Raw genomic sequence first — 18,871 nt, 5'->3', positions numbered from 1 at the left:
ATACGTAGTATTATTATTTTTATAGTGAATTTTTGCCTATAATTTGAAACTGCTTTCAAGAATGATGAGATCAGTTCACAGTCCCACCAACAGTGCATTCCTGTGCCTGTTCTTCCATAGCCCCTCCATCAACTGTCATTTTCCCTTTTTGCCACCTTCTGTCAATCTGATGGATTGTTTCAATTTACATTTCTAATGTGATTAATCATTTGGGGAATTTTTTCATATGGTTTTTGGATTTCTTTTGAGAACTGCCTGGCTATCACCTACGATCTAAATTAATCTGTTGGAGGATGGCGAGCAAATTAATTTTTAAAAATTTAGATTGCCTCTTGTTCAATAAAGTAGGGAGGTGACTAGCTGTTGTAAGACAATAGGAAAAGGGTTGGGTTCTGTCTTTTCTGGGTATGAATAGAATTATTTTATTGGAATCTATCCTCTTGGAATGAATTGCTTTTGTTATGTTTATTGATTACATCCTAAAGTATTAACGCATAGGTGGTTAGAGCTGTGAAGAAAAAAATAGAAATTATTTACATTTTTTTTTTGGCAAGGTTAGATAATGTTCGTCTTAAAAATCTAAACAAGATGCTTGGTTTTCTAACATCCTGGGAAGATGAATGTTGAATATGTAGAAAATGTTTTATGGAAACCAATTTAGTCAATTCCCAACAAAATCAGATTACTCCATTCCATGAATTTGTCCTTTGTAGTCACAATGATATATTGACAGAGAAGAGAACATGGAGGCAATTTTAATAGGTTTACTTTCTCAAGGCAGTTCTCTGATAGAATTTTTTCCTTTTATACCTCTGGTGGACATCTATCATTTTTCAGGCCTTTCTAAGAAAGAATTGCTAACATTTATATAATACTTTAATGTTTGTAAGAGATTTACAAAAATTGTCTCATTTTATTCTGATAGGAACATTAGGAATTAGATGCTATTATTATTCCCATTTTACAGATGAGCAAATTGAGACAGACAGAAGTTAAGTGACTTGTCCAAGATCACACAATTAGTAAGTGTCAAAGCCTGGATTTGAACTTCAAATCTAGCCTTCTACTGAGCCACCTTGCTCATTTATACTATGGATGAAGAAATAACAAGAGGCCTCATGCTTGGTGACTTTCATTATCTCAGGGGTTAAGAAGCCTAATATTTAAAACATTAAGAATGAATGGGTTAGGCAGTCATCTTGCAAAGAGATAGAGCATACATAGTTTGTTCTTGGCAAATATGTACGATACCAAGAAAATGGTTCAATTGTAACCAACACAAAGATACCACTACTTTTTTATTTGTTTTGTTGCCTTTGCTTGCCAAATGAAAGTATAGTAAAATTTTGTTTTAATACTAGATCAAGTCCTGTAAAACACAACTCCATACACTACAAACCTAATTAGGACATAATAGGGTTGTCATTCTATGCCCATAATAGTAGTGCTGTAGAGAGGTTCCTTGTTTTTTTTTTATATAAACAAGTTAGGTTCTGTGTAATAAATAAAGTACAAGCTATTCCCGAACATTACAGTGTTTTTTGAGAAGGCTGCAAGTAAATTGTACACCAAATTTAAGAGCTTTTATAAATGGGCTGTGTGTTATAAGTAATCAGAGTTAATTTTAGGTATGTGTACGACAAGGAATTTTGTGGTGAAAGCAAGAAATTTTGATAACACAAATGTGTTGGGTTTTTTTTTAAAGAGGCAAACCTAATTGCTTTGATTATTAAATTATATTAGTACTATTCTATTCTAGATTGAAAGAAAAATGAGCTTTTCAATGATTTGGAAAAGCATTCTCTCTATTTCCTTCCTTTACCTCTGGATCCCTCTTCTAGAGCTAACAATTAACCCAGGGCAACAAAGCAATATAGTTTGATTGAGGTTCTTAACTAATTCAAGATGAGAGGGAGACAAGAGGTATATATTTTTAAAGGAGGTGGTCTTTCAAAAAAAATAATCACAGGAAAAAAGGGGGAACAGTAACAAGATATTAAACAAATTACAATGTTGTCCATGCCAAGTAATCTTTTCATGAGATAAATACAAGTCCTTTGAATGGTCTGGAAAGCAGACAACATCACAGTGGATAAGCCAGAGTTCAGTGAGCCCTAGAGACAGACTAGAAAGAGGAGTCCTCCTCCTGATGAGAGCTGTAGAATGTGGGGGGCCATGGAAGGACCTTTGGAGCTGGGACAGCAGAAGTTCAGGCTGAGGCAGCCACCACAAAGGAAGTTGTTAGGACACAGGGAGCAAGACTATTTGGGCAGGCTAGACGTGAGGAATGTTAGTACAGAAGCTGTGGTGCTAAAACCCTCAGGCTATAGACCCCAAGGCCAGAATTCTGTATCCTCTTTCCTTCCTCAGCTGTCTTCCTGAAAGCCTGAAGCCTTTCTTTCTGGGCACAGGATAGTCTGTTTACCTTTCTTTGTTTCACATGTTTATTTTGTCTTCATAAACAGGATTAACCACAGACCTTTGCTGGATTGGCTGTTCTTAGTGGAAATAAGAAGGCTATTGAGGAGAAAGCATCGCAGAAAAGCGGGAGAGATTAAGCTAACACTGAATTGTTTTGCTAGGACACTGTCTCTGAATAGGGGCCCAAGGCCAAGACAAAAAAAAAAAGTAGAGAAAATTACAGATCTTTTGATAGAACTTTCCAGAACTGAGAGACATTTTTACCAGGAAACCAATCTAGGAGCAGCAGTAATAATAACTAACATTTGCCACTACAGATTCTCAGAACAACTCAGCTACTATTACCCTCATTTTACATTTGAGGAAACCAAGGTTAAGTAACTTGCTCAGTAAGTAGTGAAGTTGGCTTTGAACTGAGGTCTTCCTGACTCCAGACCTAGGGCTCTACCTAAGGTTGAAGGGGTTTTATAGGGTTTTTTTGAATAATCTTGCTCACTCTTCCATCGGACCACTTCCACATATTTTGATGTTATCATTTTTTTTGGAAGGCAATTTTGAAAGAACTAAAGAGTTTGAAAAGGTTAGGAAAATAACAAGGATATTGAAATATAGGGGGAAATTACCAAATAAATGGTCTATGATTATATGACTGCAGGCTAAAAAAAAAAGCCACAGTTATGACCATATACATTGTATAAAATGACTTCTGAGGACCTGAAGAAGTTGTAAATCATGTCATGTTGATTTATTTATATAGTATTCTAGGCTTGCAATTAAAAAAAATATCTTTCAGTCTCTAATATTTCCCACAGAAACATTTCCCATAGGGTTCCCACTAGAGACAGAAGTGACAACTCATATGTATGTAATATTCTTTTTGCTTAATAGAATTTGTTGATTGATTTCCTGAAAGGACCCATAGCTCACTAAATTGGTGCCCCTGAATTTTCATCTAAAGTTACCTGGAGCTGAGCAAACTCATTCTTTAGCAAAGCAAATTCTTAAATTCTTATGATTCTTAGGGAATAGGGACACCTCTTTATTTTAAATAGTCCTGAGTTCAAATCCGAACTCAGACACTTCATGTGTGACCCTGGGCAACTCACTTGACCCCAATCACCTAGCCCTTATAATTAGTATAGATTCTAAGACAGAGGGTAAGGGTTGTGCTTTTTTCTTAAGTGTCATGCAGAGATTTTTTTTTCCTGGAGAGCTGGTTGTGAAATATTTACCAGTGGGGGAAATGTAAACCAGAGAAATTCTGGGGTATCATCTCACACCTGTCAGATTGGCCAAAAAGATGGGAGCAAGATGACAGAAGTTGGAGGGTATGTGGAAAAGAGGAGACAGCAGTGCACTGCTGGTAGAGCTGTGAAGTGATCCAACCATTTTGGAGAGCAATTTGGAATTATACCCAAAGAGCTGTGTATACACAGTATATTCTTAGGAGGAAAGGAACCTGTATGTTCCAAAATATTTATAGCAGCTCTTTTTGTGATGGCAAAGAAATGGAGATTGAGGGGATGCCCATCAGCTGGGAAATAACTAAATAGCTTGTAGTATGTGATTGTAATGGAGAACTGCTGTGCTGTTAAAAAAAAAATGAGCTTATTCATTTATTTTAAAAACTTGGGAGAGGGGCAGCTGGGTAGCTCAGTGGATTGGGAGCCAGGCCTAGAGACAGGAGGGCCTAGGTTCAAATCCGGCCTCAGACACTTCCCAGCTATGTGACCCTGGGCAAGTCACTTGACCCCCATTGCCTACCCTTACCACTCTTCCAACTATAAGTCAATACAGAGAAGTTAAGGGTTTAAAATTAAAAAAAAAACAAAACAAAAAAACTTGGGAAAAATACATGAGATAATGAAGAGTAAAAGGAGTAGAACCAAGAGAATATTATATACAGTTATAGATTTTAGTATTTGAAGAATAATTCGTGAATGTTCACCTTCATAAAATGACCTGAGAAGTGGAAACATGAAAGACATAATCTCTCTATATATTTGCTGGATGGTGACTTCTGTGGTGTGGGGAGGGTAGAGAAGGAGTGAATAAATTAAAAAAATTTTTTTTAATTTATCAGAGAACCACTGGGGACCCACACTTGTATCCCCAGCATGAAGTACAGTGCCAGGCATATAGTAGGTATTTAATAAATGCTTGTAAATTAAACAATTCTGACTGCCCTATTCCAAGTTTCAGGAAGAAAGTAAATATAAGTGAGAGTGCTTGCTGCCTCCTTCCTGCCTTTTCTCAACCTCACCCCAAGCCAAGAATCTCTTGAGGATCTGTTGTAAGCCAGAGTTTGGAAGGGACACTGAATAGCAGCCTAGCATTTCCTGTGAAAGGGGGACATTTGCTTTCTACCAGGCTCCAATTTGTAAAAAGCCATGGAGGCAGATGGTGAAATTTCCACGAATTAGTTTAAGCAATGGGACACCTTCCAACATTTGCAACGTGGAACAGTGTAAAGGGCATTCTTGTACTCATCTTGCCGATTGGTTCACTACTCCAGGAGTGCCAAAGTAGTAAGTAAATGCTGAGCTCTATGGTTCTCAGAGGGAAACAGAGTCACAATGAAGTTAAGAATTACATCCAGGATTATAAAGCTACAAAGTGCCTGAGACAGGTCTTGACTCTAGATCTTTCAGATCCCAAACTCAGTGCCTAATCTCACTATGCCGATGAGTTCAATGGAGATTACTTTATAGGTACAGACTAAAATGAGATCATGGAGACCTGCATGCAAGTGACATAGCCTAGCCCTTACCACTCTTCTGCCTTAGAATCAATATTGATTCTAAAACAGAAGGGGGCTTTAAAAAAAGAATATGGGAGATGAGTATATTTGTAGGTAGAGAGGAAGAAGCTAGGAGACGGAGAGGGAGGGGGAATGTAGATTAGAGAGAAAAAGAGGGGATAATTGATGAGACAATCTTCTGAAGGAGACAGGAGATTTGATTAAGGTTACACATGATCTTGGAAAGGGCCTGACTTTGAAAAGGAAAAATGCCACCTCTTCTTTGAAGACTATTATAAAAGGAGAAAAAATGGGAGATGATATCAAGGGACTATAAGATATAGAGAGGGAAGAAAAGAATCTCAGAGTCAATAGTCTCTATTTTCTCAGTAAAGTGTGAGGTAAGGTTCTCAGCTGTGAGGGCAGAAGGAAACAGTGGTGCAAAAGACTGGGGAGAAGAGAAAGTATGCAACAACTTCTGTTAGAGAGAATTAAAGAATGCCTTGCTCCAGTGAGAGCTCAGTGAAAGATTAGATAACATAATTGGTAGTAGATCCACTCAGCAGTTGCATAACTTTCTTAAGCTCTATTTAGCAGCAAATAAGTAGAAGCAAAAGAGACAGATGGAGCTGTGAGAAATGCAAGTAAAAATGCAATAATTCCTGCCCTCATGGAGCTAATATCTAATTTGGGATAAAACCTAAAAGGAAATGAATAAACAAAATAGTCCATGAAAAGTGCTAAATGAATGACATAGACAATAATGCTAAAAGGTACCTAGTAATCCAACATTAAAAAGTTCCTACCACCAGGCTAAGTAGGATGAGACAGAATAGATATTAATCAATAAAGTGAACTTCAGTTGATAGTATCTTTTTCATTGCTTCACTACACTGACTGCAAGCTCAGCCTGCTTCTCTCATTCTATAATGCCTTTGAGTATTAATTTGGCAATGAAGTACAGGCAGGTAGGTGGCTCAATGGATAGAGCACTGGGTCTGGAGTCAGGAAGACCTGAGTTCAAATCCATTCTCAAACACTTACTCGATGTGCAACCTCTAGAAAAGTCACTCTAATCTGTTTGCCGTAATCCACTAAAGAAAGAAATGGCAAACCACTCTAGTATCCTTGCCAAGAAAATCTCATGGCCAGTAGGATCCATAGGATAAAGAGAGTCGAGCACAATGGAATAACAATGAAGTTTAATCCTATATGAAGCCTAGTTAAGCCACATACCAGAAGGATGGCCAACAGACAATGAATGTTTCAGGCCTCAAAAATTCTTGAACTATTTCTGGAGTATTATGCTTAGTTTTTGGTCAACTAGACTGTGTCTAGAAATCATATTATGAGCAATGTAGTTGAAGGAACTATGGATGTTTAGCTTAGAGAAGGATTAGGAGGTTATGTTAACATCTCCAAATATTTAAAGGCGATCCGTATAGTCAAAGCTATGGCTTTTCCAGTAGCAATGTTTGGCCGTGAGAGTTGGACTATAAGAAAAGCTGAGCACTGGAGGATCAGAACATTCAAATTATGATGCTGGATTACAGACAATGAAACAATATCATTATTAAAGCACATATATACCCAATGGCATAGTATACAAATTCCTAAAGGAAAAGTTACATGAGTTTTGGGAGAAAATATGTAGCTAACATTACTAGTTGGGGGGACTCCAAATTTCCCCTCTCAGAAGTAGATAAATCCAACCAAAAATTAACAAGAAATGAGTTAAGGAAGTAAATAGAACTTTAGAATAATTGAGTGTGTTAGACTTCTGGAATGGGAATGAAGGAATATACTTTTTCTCAGCAATACATGGAACTTTCACAAAAAACTGACCAAGTAATAGGGCATAAAATCCTTACCTCAGTCCAAATGTAGAAAAACAGAAATATTAAGTGCATATTTTTCAGACCAGTTTGCAAAAAAAATTATACTCAACAAAAGGCAGCAGGAAGACTACAAATTAATTCTTATTCTAAAAATCAAATAGATGAAAGAAGAAATCATAGAAACAATCAATAATTTCATTAAAGAAAGTGACAGTGTGAAGACTTAACAAAATTTATGAGATATAGCCAAAGTAGTACTTGGGAGGAAATTCATGTCTACAAACCCTTACAACAATAAAATAAAGAAAGAGAAGATTAATGAATTGAAGCATGCAACTAAAAAAAATAGGAAAAAATAGGAAAAGAAAAAAATTGAAAACCTTCAATTAAATTCCAAATTGGAAATTCTGAAAATTGAAGGAGAGATTAATAACACTGAAAGTAAGAATTATGGTGCTGGAGAAGACTTTTGAGAGTTCCTTGGATAGCAAGGACAGCAAATCAGTCAATATTTAAATTAATTCACTGGAATGTTCTGGAAGGTCACTGTTCATTAGAAGGTCAAGTACTGAAGGTGAAGTTTAAATACTTTGGTTACATAATGAGAAGATAGGACTCATTGTGAAAGACCTTAATTTGGAAAAGATTGAAATCATTAGGAAAAGGAGATAGCAGAGGATGAGATGAATAGATAGTTCCATGGAAATAATGAACTCAAACCTGGACAGACTTCAAGAGATAGTGGAGAACAGAAGGGTCTGTCATGCTACGGTCCATGGGGTCATGAAGAGTTGGACATGATTGGATGATTGAACAATAACAACAACAATTACATGGAAGAAGTAAACATATCTGTCTCCAAAGGGCAGAGCTAAGACAATTGGAGAGAAGAGGTAGGGAAGCAGATCCAGCCTCAACCTAGGAAAGGATTCTCTCACAATCATTGTAGTCTGTATATGTAGAATTGAGTATCTCCTGGAATAGAGAGCTTTCTGCCACTAGAATATGTTTCAGATTGAAGCTAAATAACCATCAGTCTATAATATTATTATAGGTCAGCTAGGTGGTGTGATGATCTTTTTAAATTCAAATCTGGCTTCAGACACATTAATTGGGTGACCCTGGGTAAGTCACTTAACTCTTTTTGCCTCATTTCATCTGCAAAAGGAGCTGGAGAAATAATTAGCAAACCATTCCCATGTCCTTGCCAATAAAACTTCAAATAAGATCATTAAAGAGTCACAACAGAAACAACTGAATAAGGATAATAAAAATTGATAAGAATATATCCTAATAAAATCACAAATCCTTTAAAGTATTGAAATAAGAGCAAAGCTGGATGTGCAGTCAAGAAGACCAGAGTTCAAATCTGATTTCAGAGAACTTTTTAGATGTATTACCTTAGGGGCAGCTGGGTAGCTCAGTGGATTGAGAGCCAGGCCTAGAGACAGGAGGTCCTAGGTTCAAATCTGGCCTCAGACACTTCCCAGCTGTGTGACCCTGGGCAAGTCACTTGACCCCCATTGCCTACCCTTACCACTCTTCCACCTATAAGTCAATACACAGAAGTTAAGGGTTTAAAATAAAATAAAAAATAAAATAAAATAAAAAATAAAATAGATGTATTACCTTAAACAAGTCTTTTGATCTCTGTCTGCCATAAATCCTTATCTATAAGAGGAGAATAATAACAATTCTGCCTATCTCCCAGGGTTATTATGAGGAGAAAGTGAAATAATATTTGTAAAGCATTTTTGCAAACTTTAAAGCACTACATAAATGCTAGCTAAATAAAAAATCACAATTCAAATTGCATATTCCATGCACAAAGGATAAAGTGGATATAGAGATTTTAATGACTGTTGACTTTGTCAGTTTTAAGCTTAAAGGAGTTTTGTTGGGAATTGGATTTGGGAGGGGTTGAGGGAGTGGGAGAAAGAGTTGTTTTAACTACCTTGACAGACTAAACTTAAATAAGCATTTAAACATAGAGAAAATATAAGAGCCTTTTGAGTTAAAACTAGAATCTGAAATGTATTAAATAAAGAAGATTCTTTTATGAAAGGCCTCTAAAGTTGTCTTACATTTCTTAAATCAATCTGTAGCACATAATCAGTAAAAACCATATCATTTAAACAGAAAAATCATAACTTAAGCACTCACCCTCATGCAGCTGTGTCCCATTATGGGCTGTAACTTAACACATGCATTTCAGAAGTTGTTAAAAGTGAGTTCAGGCTAACAAATCTATATTGTTAAAAATCTTTGGTGAGAAGAGACAGCAGGATCGGAAGAAGGCACTAGATTTCATCACAAGGTTGAGGCGCAATATTTATATTGTATTATAATCTATTTTCCCCTGATTTTTAAAGGAATAAATAAAATTACAGGAGACAGCATTAAGATTTTAAGATAGCATTCCTTAAAGCTGACTCTTTTGGGGGCAGGCAGGATGAATTTTCTCTGGGGGTGAATATTTTATCTCTGCCCAGTGGTGTATTTATTGGAAAAAAAAGGAGAAAAGGAAATGTGCTTAATATTCTCTGATTTAGAAAAAAAATATGACACTCAAATCTGAGTTGAGTGGAATGAAACCAGCCTTCTTTCTTTAAAAAATTCAAATAGCTATAAAAATAAATATGTGAAATCAACCATAAATAGACTTTGGCTCATAAGAAATACTATAATGTGGGAGTTAAAATGACCAGATTGCAAATTATTGTAATAAAAATGTAATCATTGCTCTAAATTTAGCTAGCAAGCATCCTGAAGTTTATTGCTACTTTTTCGCAGGCACACTTGATACAGTAATCTCTAATGTTATGTTTCTGAGAATTTTTATTCTTGAGTACTTCATCTCAAATATTTTTCTTTAAATGTATAATTTCTGTATATAAAAAAGTTGACTCAAATATGCACAGTTAATGAACATTTGGCTCTCGGAGAATTTTTGCTATCTCACAGTACATTTAATGAAATCCATGATGAAAGAGGATTCTACAAATCTGGCCTCAGACACTTCCCAGCTGTGTGACCCTGGGCAAGTCACTTGACCCCCATTGCCTACCCTTACAACTCTTCTGCCTTGGAGCCAATACACAGTATTGACTCCAAGATGGAAGGTAAGGGTTTAAAAAAAAAAAAAAAAAAAAAAAAAAAGAGGATTCTAAAAAATTAGACTTGTAGTGTGGTCCCAATCCTGTAAGAAGAGTAAACTGTCCTTTCTTTTTAAAATAAAATACTCACCTAACTGAGGTAAACGAACCTTTCAGACGTTTCCCAAATGGTAGAGTTTATTCACATGAACTATGTAAATATATTACTTTGAAGAAAGAATTGTGTCTTGAATAGGTATTTTCATCTTACTGTTGTGTTAGTAGATTTGAAGAGAAAAATATTAGTGACATTGTAATGATATCATTGACATTTGTATGATTAAAGGCCAGCTCCTCCACAGAAGGGAAGAATAATTAACATGCCCTAGCTTTGGGCACAAATTGCCTTTTCCCTTGAGATATTACCATGGAAACTTGGTGGGCCAGAAGGGACCGCCTGTCAGTGGATTAGTATTACCGGAAGTTCTCCAAGTTGCCATGGCTTTTGACCTTGAAGGACTAATATAGAGAAGTGGTTTCCATTAGAAACTGATGGGAGGGGATCAGGATAGGATATTCTCTGGGAATCTATTCCATTCCATCTGGGTATGGGACCCAGTGATGGTTTATGATTGTTGTTCACCTGACAGCTATGTAAAGAATAATGGAAATGATCATATTCTGAAGGGAGAAAAGTGGTGATCATGCTCAAATATACAGCAAGTGACCTGAGACCAGTCAGAAGAAAAACACACAATCTAGGCTGAAAAAGCATATAGCAGTTTATCCAACCTTTTGGGACCAAGCTATAGCACCCTAAAGCAAAGAACGGCTTTCATTTACTTAACCACCACTTTTTTTCAAGCTTTCCTCTCCAAGGGATAAAGGGGGAATGAACATCATATAGCACCTATTATATGCCAGGTACTGTGCTAAGTGTTTTTAGTTTCCATTTTTATTTTTAACAAATATTATCTCATTTGATCCTGGGAGGGAAGTGCCATTATTTTCCCCGTTTTATAGTTGAGGAAACTGAGGTCAAGTGACTTACCCAAGACCATACAGCTAATAAGTATCTCAGACTGGAATTGAACTCTGATCTTGAGTCCAGGTCCAGCACTCTATCCACTGAACTATTACTTGCCTCCTGGTGGGAAGAAAGATGTGGAGGTAAAGAAAGTCATTTGTGTTCTTTTTAGCTTCCAGGCTATGCAGGAAGATTTGCTTCCTTTATTTGTCTACTTTTGCTGCTATGTTGTTTTTAAATTTCTTTTTACTTTTGCCTCTATGCTATTTTATTAGGTAGCTGGTTGTGCAAAGGATACAGAATTTCCCATTTTTGACAAACAAATATTGAAAGCCTAATAACTACTACCAGGAAAGATTATAATTGTAATTATAATCTTTCCTATCAAAATAGAAGACAATTTTGACAAGGCCATGGCCATGGAAAAATTAAATGTGGTGGGTGGCGAATGATTGTATAGACACTATCACTTCAATGATCTACTGTTTTGTCTGTGTGGATGCCAAATCTGCCAACTCATATCACAAAGCTTCTTTTTCATTTTTTTTTATTTTAAAGGAAATAAAAAAAGTATGCTCCAGTCTGTGCTCAGAATTATTTAGTTTCCTAGAGGTAGGTAGCATTTTTCTACTCTTGGTCCTTTCGAATTGTCTTGGATCATTGTTTTAATTACAGGATTTCTCTGGTGGAGGAGGGAGAAGAAGAGGAATAGGAAGAAGGAGGAGAAGGATTAGAAGGAAGAGGAGCAAGAGGAGATGATGTTGGTGATATCTCCAGGAATGATAGCTCTGGCTTACATAGCACTTTAAAGTCTGCAAAGTGCTTTACACACATTTCATTTGATCCTTACAACAGGACTACAAGGTAGGTGCTATTATTTTTCCCATTTCATAACTAAGCAAATTGAGGCTTAGAGAGATTAAGGGACTTGCCCTGGGTCACATAGTAATAAATACATGAAATCAGATTTTGAACCAGATCAAGGTAATTTGAAGTGGGAGGAAATACTAATGTCTGAGGGAAATATGGGAAGGCTTCTTGTTAGTTTTCATTTGTGACATGAACAGAAAATATCCACTTTATTATTTTTTCTATCCAGCATTATTGGGAAAAGTTCATAACTCCTGGATAATGAATACCTGATACATCACCTAAGGCAGTGATGGCAAACCTATGGAACGCATACCAAAGATGGCACACAGAGCCCTCTCTATGGGCACACCTGCAGTTGCCCACCAGAGTTTGTTACCAAAAAGCCAGAGGGACTTGGGCTGGAGCTGTTCCCCCACCTCCATGCACCTGAGGACATTCCTCACTTCACCCACCCCTCTGCCCAGCAGCCCAATGGGAGGACTTACTTTCTCCCCTGTTTGGGGTAAAAAGGGAGGGGGTGATGCCTAGTACTCCATCTCTAAAAGGTTTGCCATCACTGTCCTAAGGGAAATACTGTGCAGTGCACAATCTACAATAGTAGGCTGAAAAAAGAAAATGTTCTCAAAGCGAATGTAACAATTCACCTTCACCTCTGTCTCAGGACAAAAGTAACTTTTTCATATCTTAGTTTAAGAGAAAGTTCAGATTTACCTACACTCCCTACCCTAAAATCTAAACTTATAGCTTAGAGAAGGAAAAAATAAAGTGATTTCTAAGGTTCCTTCCAGCTCCAAAATCCCACATTGAGAATTTAACCCCCTCATTTTAGAAATGAGAACATTAAGGCCTAGATAACTGAAGTGATTTGTTTAAGATCATTCAGGATTAAGGGGCAGAGGCTGGGGCAGAGACAGGAGTCAAAGTTTGAAATGTCTACTTCAGAACATTGGGAAAAAACATACCATTTTTGAAGGTAATCTCTACAATGTTTTTGCTTTGTTCATTCTCCTCTCCACCTGCATTATCATGTTCCTTCAGCTTCTCATTTATAAAAGAATGCATGGTCTTTCTACTGTTTATTCAATAATACCCCAATACCCCTTTTCCTCTGAGGATCATTCAAGTACTGTGCCAAGGTGAAGATCCCCTTTTTTTGGGCAATTGGAGCTGGGAGGTAGGAAGTGAAGGAAGAGAAAGAAGTGCTGCTTGTCCAGTCATGGAGTGGCAGCTGAAGCAGAGAATTTACACCTGTCCTTTACTCTCCCAGCTGGTCTGCTGCCAGGGCAAAGGGCCCAATAGTAGCAAAAGGCTCTCATCAAAGAAATTGGGGGTTCATGTACCATCTTGAAAAGTAACCCTTCTATCTCTCTATGCAAAGAAATATATATTTATATCTAAATATATATATATATACATACATATAAACATGTTAGGATTCAGCACCAAAAAGTAAAATAATCTTTTCCCCATATATTTCACACCCCTGGTAGTTGGATGATGGGTCACTATGAAAACTTTCAGTAGAAGACTAAATATCTATATATATATATATCCTGTCTGTTTTCCAGTTACTTAGTTTTTTTTCTCAGAATAAAGAAAGCCATGGGGCATAGCATAGTATTAGAAATTTCATATTTGCATAACTCTAGGTATCCATGGCACAAGAGCAAGGCATTTTGGGATGAGTGATTATTGCTTTTCCTCCATTCCCCAATACTATCTGATCAAATTTGAATCGTATGTTAAAATAATATAATGTTATTCTCCTGGACACATTGAGATGTTCCATAGTAATGCTGATTTCCTGAAAGATTTGTTTTCCCATTCCTCTTGCCTTCTACCCTACTCTGTATCCTAAACTATGGATAGCTGCTGATTTTGCCTATAACAAGGAGGTGGGCTCATGCTGTTTCAATTTCTATAACTCTCACAGTAAGTCTCTCAAGTCCATAAAGGGCTCAGAGCAGACCATGGGATCATGCTGTTCTCTGCTTCCCTGTATCACTTCCTACTACTCCAAACTCTAAGAAGACTTTTCATGACCAGAGCCAGCTGGATGACTCAAAGACCCCTTTCTCTTTTATTAATGAATTTTGTTCTAATGTAGGAGAGGGAGATTCCTTTTATCCCTGCTTACTGCAAGTACCCTGGAATCCAGCAAGTAAAAACGTAGCTGTTGACAAATCGAGATGAAATAAATACCTGTCATATCTTGCCAAAGGGGCAAAGTAACTTCCAATTTAATTGAGAAGGAAAAAGTTGGCAGAATAAAACAATATACCAACTTAAATCTTTCTCCATTGCCCCTAAAAGTAATTTAAATAAAAATAACACCTGGCAAGCAACATTGTTCATCTCTCAGAAATCAAGATGCCAAACTGAAGACCTACCAACGAAGATAGAAGTTGCATAAATACAGACGCAAAGGAGAAATCTGTAAATTATTGGACTTCAAAAATCGTTCCACATGCAGTTTGCCTCTGATAGCTCTCTACCTAAAGTCCAATTTCACCAGTCTTTGTAACGTGAAACCTACTGTAGATAAGACAAAATGTACAGATAGTCTGTTTTGGAGCAGGATATTAAATTAGTTCCAGAAACCAAGTTACATGACAAATGGCCTAATGGCATTGCTAAAACTGGAAGATTTGATTTCATAATTTTCCATTATTAATGGAAAGAAAACCAAACAGATTCTGAATGAGCTTTTGCCATCAGCATGTGGCAGTCTCATGTTAATGTGTTAGAGGAGAGAAATCTCAGGCAATTTTATTGGCCTTTGAATTACAGTATGTAATTTCCCAATTTGTTAGAGAAAGAAAAAAAATCATAGAGTTGATTGACTTTTCTTGAAAGTTTTTGAAGTAAGCAAACATGTTAAAAAGATAAAAAGAAGCGCCAATTTACCATTATAGCTGAGTCATGAGAAAGGAGAAAAATTAATTCTAAAGATTTAGGCACTAAGTGTTTATTATTTCAAAGATATTATATGCTCTCGTAATTGTGAAATAACTTTTAGAAAAGTTCCCTGAGTCTTTTAAAAAAACTCCAAATTATTGCTATTTTTCAAAGAAAGATTCCTAAAATATTTGTGAAACACATTACAGGCAAAATAATCCAGTAAGCAATGGTCCCATGTGAAAGAGATTCATTTTCCTGAAATCAGGAATGAGTTAACTATCAGTTATACCATAACACCCTGCTACAGAAAGACTTAACAGAAACAAAACGCAAATAGGATGTGACTAGAACATTTTAGAACTATTATCTCAACAGTCAAGAAACTTCTTTTCTTCTGTACTTACAGTCTTTAAATACAAGATCTGGGTCTCTGTGAGGCAGGACTTGGGTAATGATGTGTTTCAGGGATTCCAAGGTTCTATCCATCTTGGCTCTGCGTTTTCGAGACTGCATGCGCAAAGTGTCCTCATGCCTGAATTATTCCAGCCCTGTACTGAATTTGTGCTGTTCATTGATGCACTGGATTACCAAAGAATCTCTTTTAACATCTGCCAATCAGACATTGCCCAGAACCTAAAGACCTCTCAGTGGGCCCTCCTCCCTGGCTCACTTATCTTTGTTGTATGCTGAGCTAATTAGCTATAAAGGCTAGCTGACAGGCTAGCTCCTACTGCTTCCTTCTGTTAAACACACCCACCTACAGGCTAGCTGTGGAAACTAATCATATGAAAGACTTCTTTTCCTTTTCTTCTCAGAAATTGCCTGGATGGACTGAAGCAGACTGATTTAGGCTTTTTGTTGTTGTTGAACTGTAGTTCCAACTCCCAGTCCTTCTCCCCCAGGAGTATAAAAGCAAGATGTTAAGGTTTTCTCAACTAAATTCCTTACATAAGAAATGTAGAAAGTTTGAAGTCCCTTCCATCCAGGAGGAGAATATAACAAGTTTAGGAATTCAAGTTCTCATTTTGCAAAGCACTATGGTAAGAAAGCTGAATGCAGTTAAGAAATAGTGTAATGCTTGCTATTTGAATTCACAGAAATCAGTTACAGAAGTTGAGTCCTCCTGCCATAGCCATAATCACTTCTGATGGCTATGGCAAAGATAACAGCTAGACTTGTCTCACAGCTGGTCAGGGCATATTTTCTCTGCGAGTAATCCTTTTCAGGAAAATCCATTCACTAAACTCTCTACATCTATTTAGATATAATATTCATCTTTGCATTTTCACCAGGATAACACTTTCTAAAGAGAATTTGTAAACATGAGAAACTGAGAAAAATAACCACAACATATTTGCAAAGGAATTCATTGAAATGTTATGAAGCCCTGAAAATAATGAATCAGATGAGTCAGAAGAACTCATATCTTCTTCCCTTATGGTTTTACATTAATAAAGAATGAGAAGACCCTGGGATTATGTTGCAGCGGGAAGGATTCTGGGATTGACAAAAAGATATGAGACACTGGAGCATGTTAATAAAAGGGGCTGAAGCATCATTTTCACATGAATTTTTAAGTGTAAGACTTAGCAGCTATGGAAACAGGAGTATTTTTAAGATGACTTCCAAAGATGCCTTACAATTCTAGGATTCTGTTAATGTTTTATTACTCCATAGAATTCTATATGTTTTATATCTTTTCAAGGCTAAAATAAAAGGATAATTTTTTTCATGATTAGCTTCAAGTCCTCTGAAGATGAGTATGCTTAATAAATAGAAGAGAGTAGATTATTTTGCTAATTAACAATGTAATGATGATGCCTCCACCAAAGTCCTCCTTCCATGCCTCAGCCTAGCATGGAGGAGACTCTAAAATTCTCAAAGGCTCTGTCAGGAAAGAGCAGTTCTATAAATAAGGGGTGGACAGAGGGGTTCTACAAATTTGGAAAATTTTCAAGCATGGCCCACCCAGGAACAGTCTAGCTAAGTGAAGAGTGTTGGCCACCAGGTAACAAATTTTGCTGGCCCTATGAGTTTCTATTAAGACAAAAGTATAAGTCTCTGAGAGGAAGGGACCCATATGGGGTATGTGGGAAGGGCGGCGGTGGGGGCGGGGTTCTTCACCCTCAAGCAGTTCTAAATTAATTCTCCCTCATAGGTAGGGGATTATAGCAAGTAATATAAATTTCCAAAGCAGCTAGGCGGTGCAGTAAGTAGATAGGGTTCTGGACTTAGAATAGGGAAGAATTTGGTTCAATTCCAACCTCAAACACTTCCTTACTGATGACCCTGGACAAGTCATCTAACCTCCATTTGCCTCCGTTTCCTTATCTGTAAAATGGAAAAAATAACAGTACCTACTTCCTAGAGTTTTTGTGAAGATCAAACAAGATAATATTTAAAGAGTGCTTACCAGGGTGCCTGGCACATAACAGGTACTATATAAATGCTAGCTTTTAGTATTGTTATTATTTTTTAAACCCTTATCTTCTATCTTGGAGTTAATTCTATATATTGGTTCCAAGGCAGAAGAACAGAAAGGGCTAGGCAATGGTGGTTAGGTGACCTGCCCAGAGGAAGAATCTGAGGTCAGATTTGAACCCAAGGCCTCTTGTCTCTAGGCCTGACTCTCAATCCACTGAGCCACCCAGCTGCCCTTATTATTATTATTATTATTATTATTATTAATTGTTATTGTAATTATTATTAAGATAGAATCCCATTAGAGAAGGAAGGAAATTTGGCTTGAGCATGGTTCAAGTGTGAAATCTTCCTGTTTTCTAATCTGGTATTTTATATTTAATATTTTGTGAGTCTGTTGCATAGGAGCTAAAGGTTTCTTTCATTTAATTTTGAAATTAGAGATGTAAGGCAACATCTAATATTTCTCAAGGAAACCTGGACTGGGCCAAATGAGTCAAATCTCACATTCCCAGGGGAAATCCTTGTGTGCCAGCTCTGGAAACATCACTCGCCTGTATTATCAGAGAAATGCTTCTATTAATAAAATAACTCATTTTAAAAAGTATTAAAAATTGGAATGTGTCTTCTACTTCAAGTCCTCAGTGATCCATGATTTTATCAACATGCACACTCCTTTAAATTCCAGATTTTAACTCTTTCATCCCTTCCTAAAATTTCAGGAGTTGCTGTGGTTAAAAAAAAAAAAAAATCTAACTTAACGATCTACTTTCTGTTGGTAAGTCCCAGTGAACTTAGCTAGCATGGTCTATGCAGAACGACTATAGTCTGTCCCTAGATTGCTACTTGTCATTACAGCTGGGAAAAACCTGCCAAAGATAGTGGTGTGCTGCCAGATCAAAGGTTATGTTCCAAGCCAGAGTCTTGTCTGCATCATGAGAAGGCTCAGTATAGTACTTTGTGGTAGTTGTTGTTCAGTCATTTCAATCATGTCCAATTGATTGTGACCCTATTTTGGGGTTTCCTAGCAATGATTCTGGAGTCGTTTTTCATTTCCTTCTCCAGCTCATTCTGAAGATGAGGAAACTGAGGCCAACAGAGTTAATTGATTTACCCAGAGATATACATACAGCTAGTAAATGTCTAAAGAGTGATTTGAACACAGGAAGAGGAATCTTCCTGATTCCAGGTCTGGCACCTCTATCCACTGTACCACTTAGCTTCCAGTAAGTACTACTTTAGGGCAGCTTGGTGGCACATGGATTCCTAGTCTGGAGTTTCCCAAAAGTCTTAGTTCTTAAGTTTTAATTGTACTGAGACTGTATAATCGATTTAGAACTGGAAGGAAATAGAGAAGCCATTTGGTCTAACTACCTCCTTTTACAAATGACAAAATCGAGACTCAAAGAGATTAATAGTAGGGGACATCAAGCTGTCCCCTCTCCTTTCTTTCCTAAAGAACATAGTGATATCCCAAATGATTGATCCTACAACTGAGATTGAAGATGAAAGCTGTAAAGACTACGGCACCCACTGAAAAGTAAGTCAAGGGAAT

General features: G+C 36.9%; 1 protein-coding gene across 1 annotated transcript in view; it reads right to left on the bottom strand.

Annotated features, from left to right (window-relative positions):
• Positions 1-15,381, bottom strand: part of LIX1 (limb and CNS expressed 1) — a 58,296-nt gene extending 42,915 nt beyond the window's left edge. Inside the window, exon 1 of the mRNA XM_044657642.1 lies at positions 15,300-15,381. Within this exon, the coding sequence (XP_044513577.1) occupies positions 15,300-15,381 (82 nt within the window). The remainder of the gene's footprint in view (positions 1-15,299) is intronic.
• Positions 15,382-18,871: the final 3,490 nt, after the last annotated feature.

The sequence above is a fragment of the Gracilinanus agilis genome, chromosome 1, assembly GCF_016433145.1.
Source record: "Gracilinanus agilis isolate LMUSP501 chromosome 1, AgileGrace, whole genome shotgun sequence".
In the NCBI taxonomy this organism is placed as follows: Eukaryota; Metazoa; Chordata; class Mammalia; order Didelphimorphia; family Didelphidae; genus Gracilinanus; species Gracilinanus agilis.
This window is presented reverse-complemented; position numbering and strand designations above follow the sequence as displayed.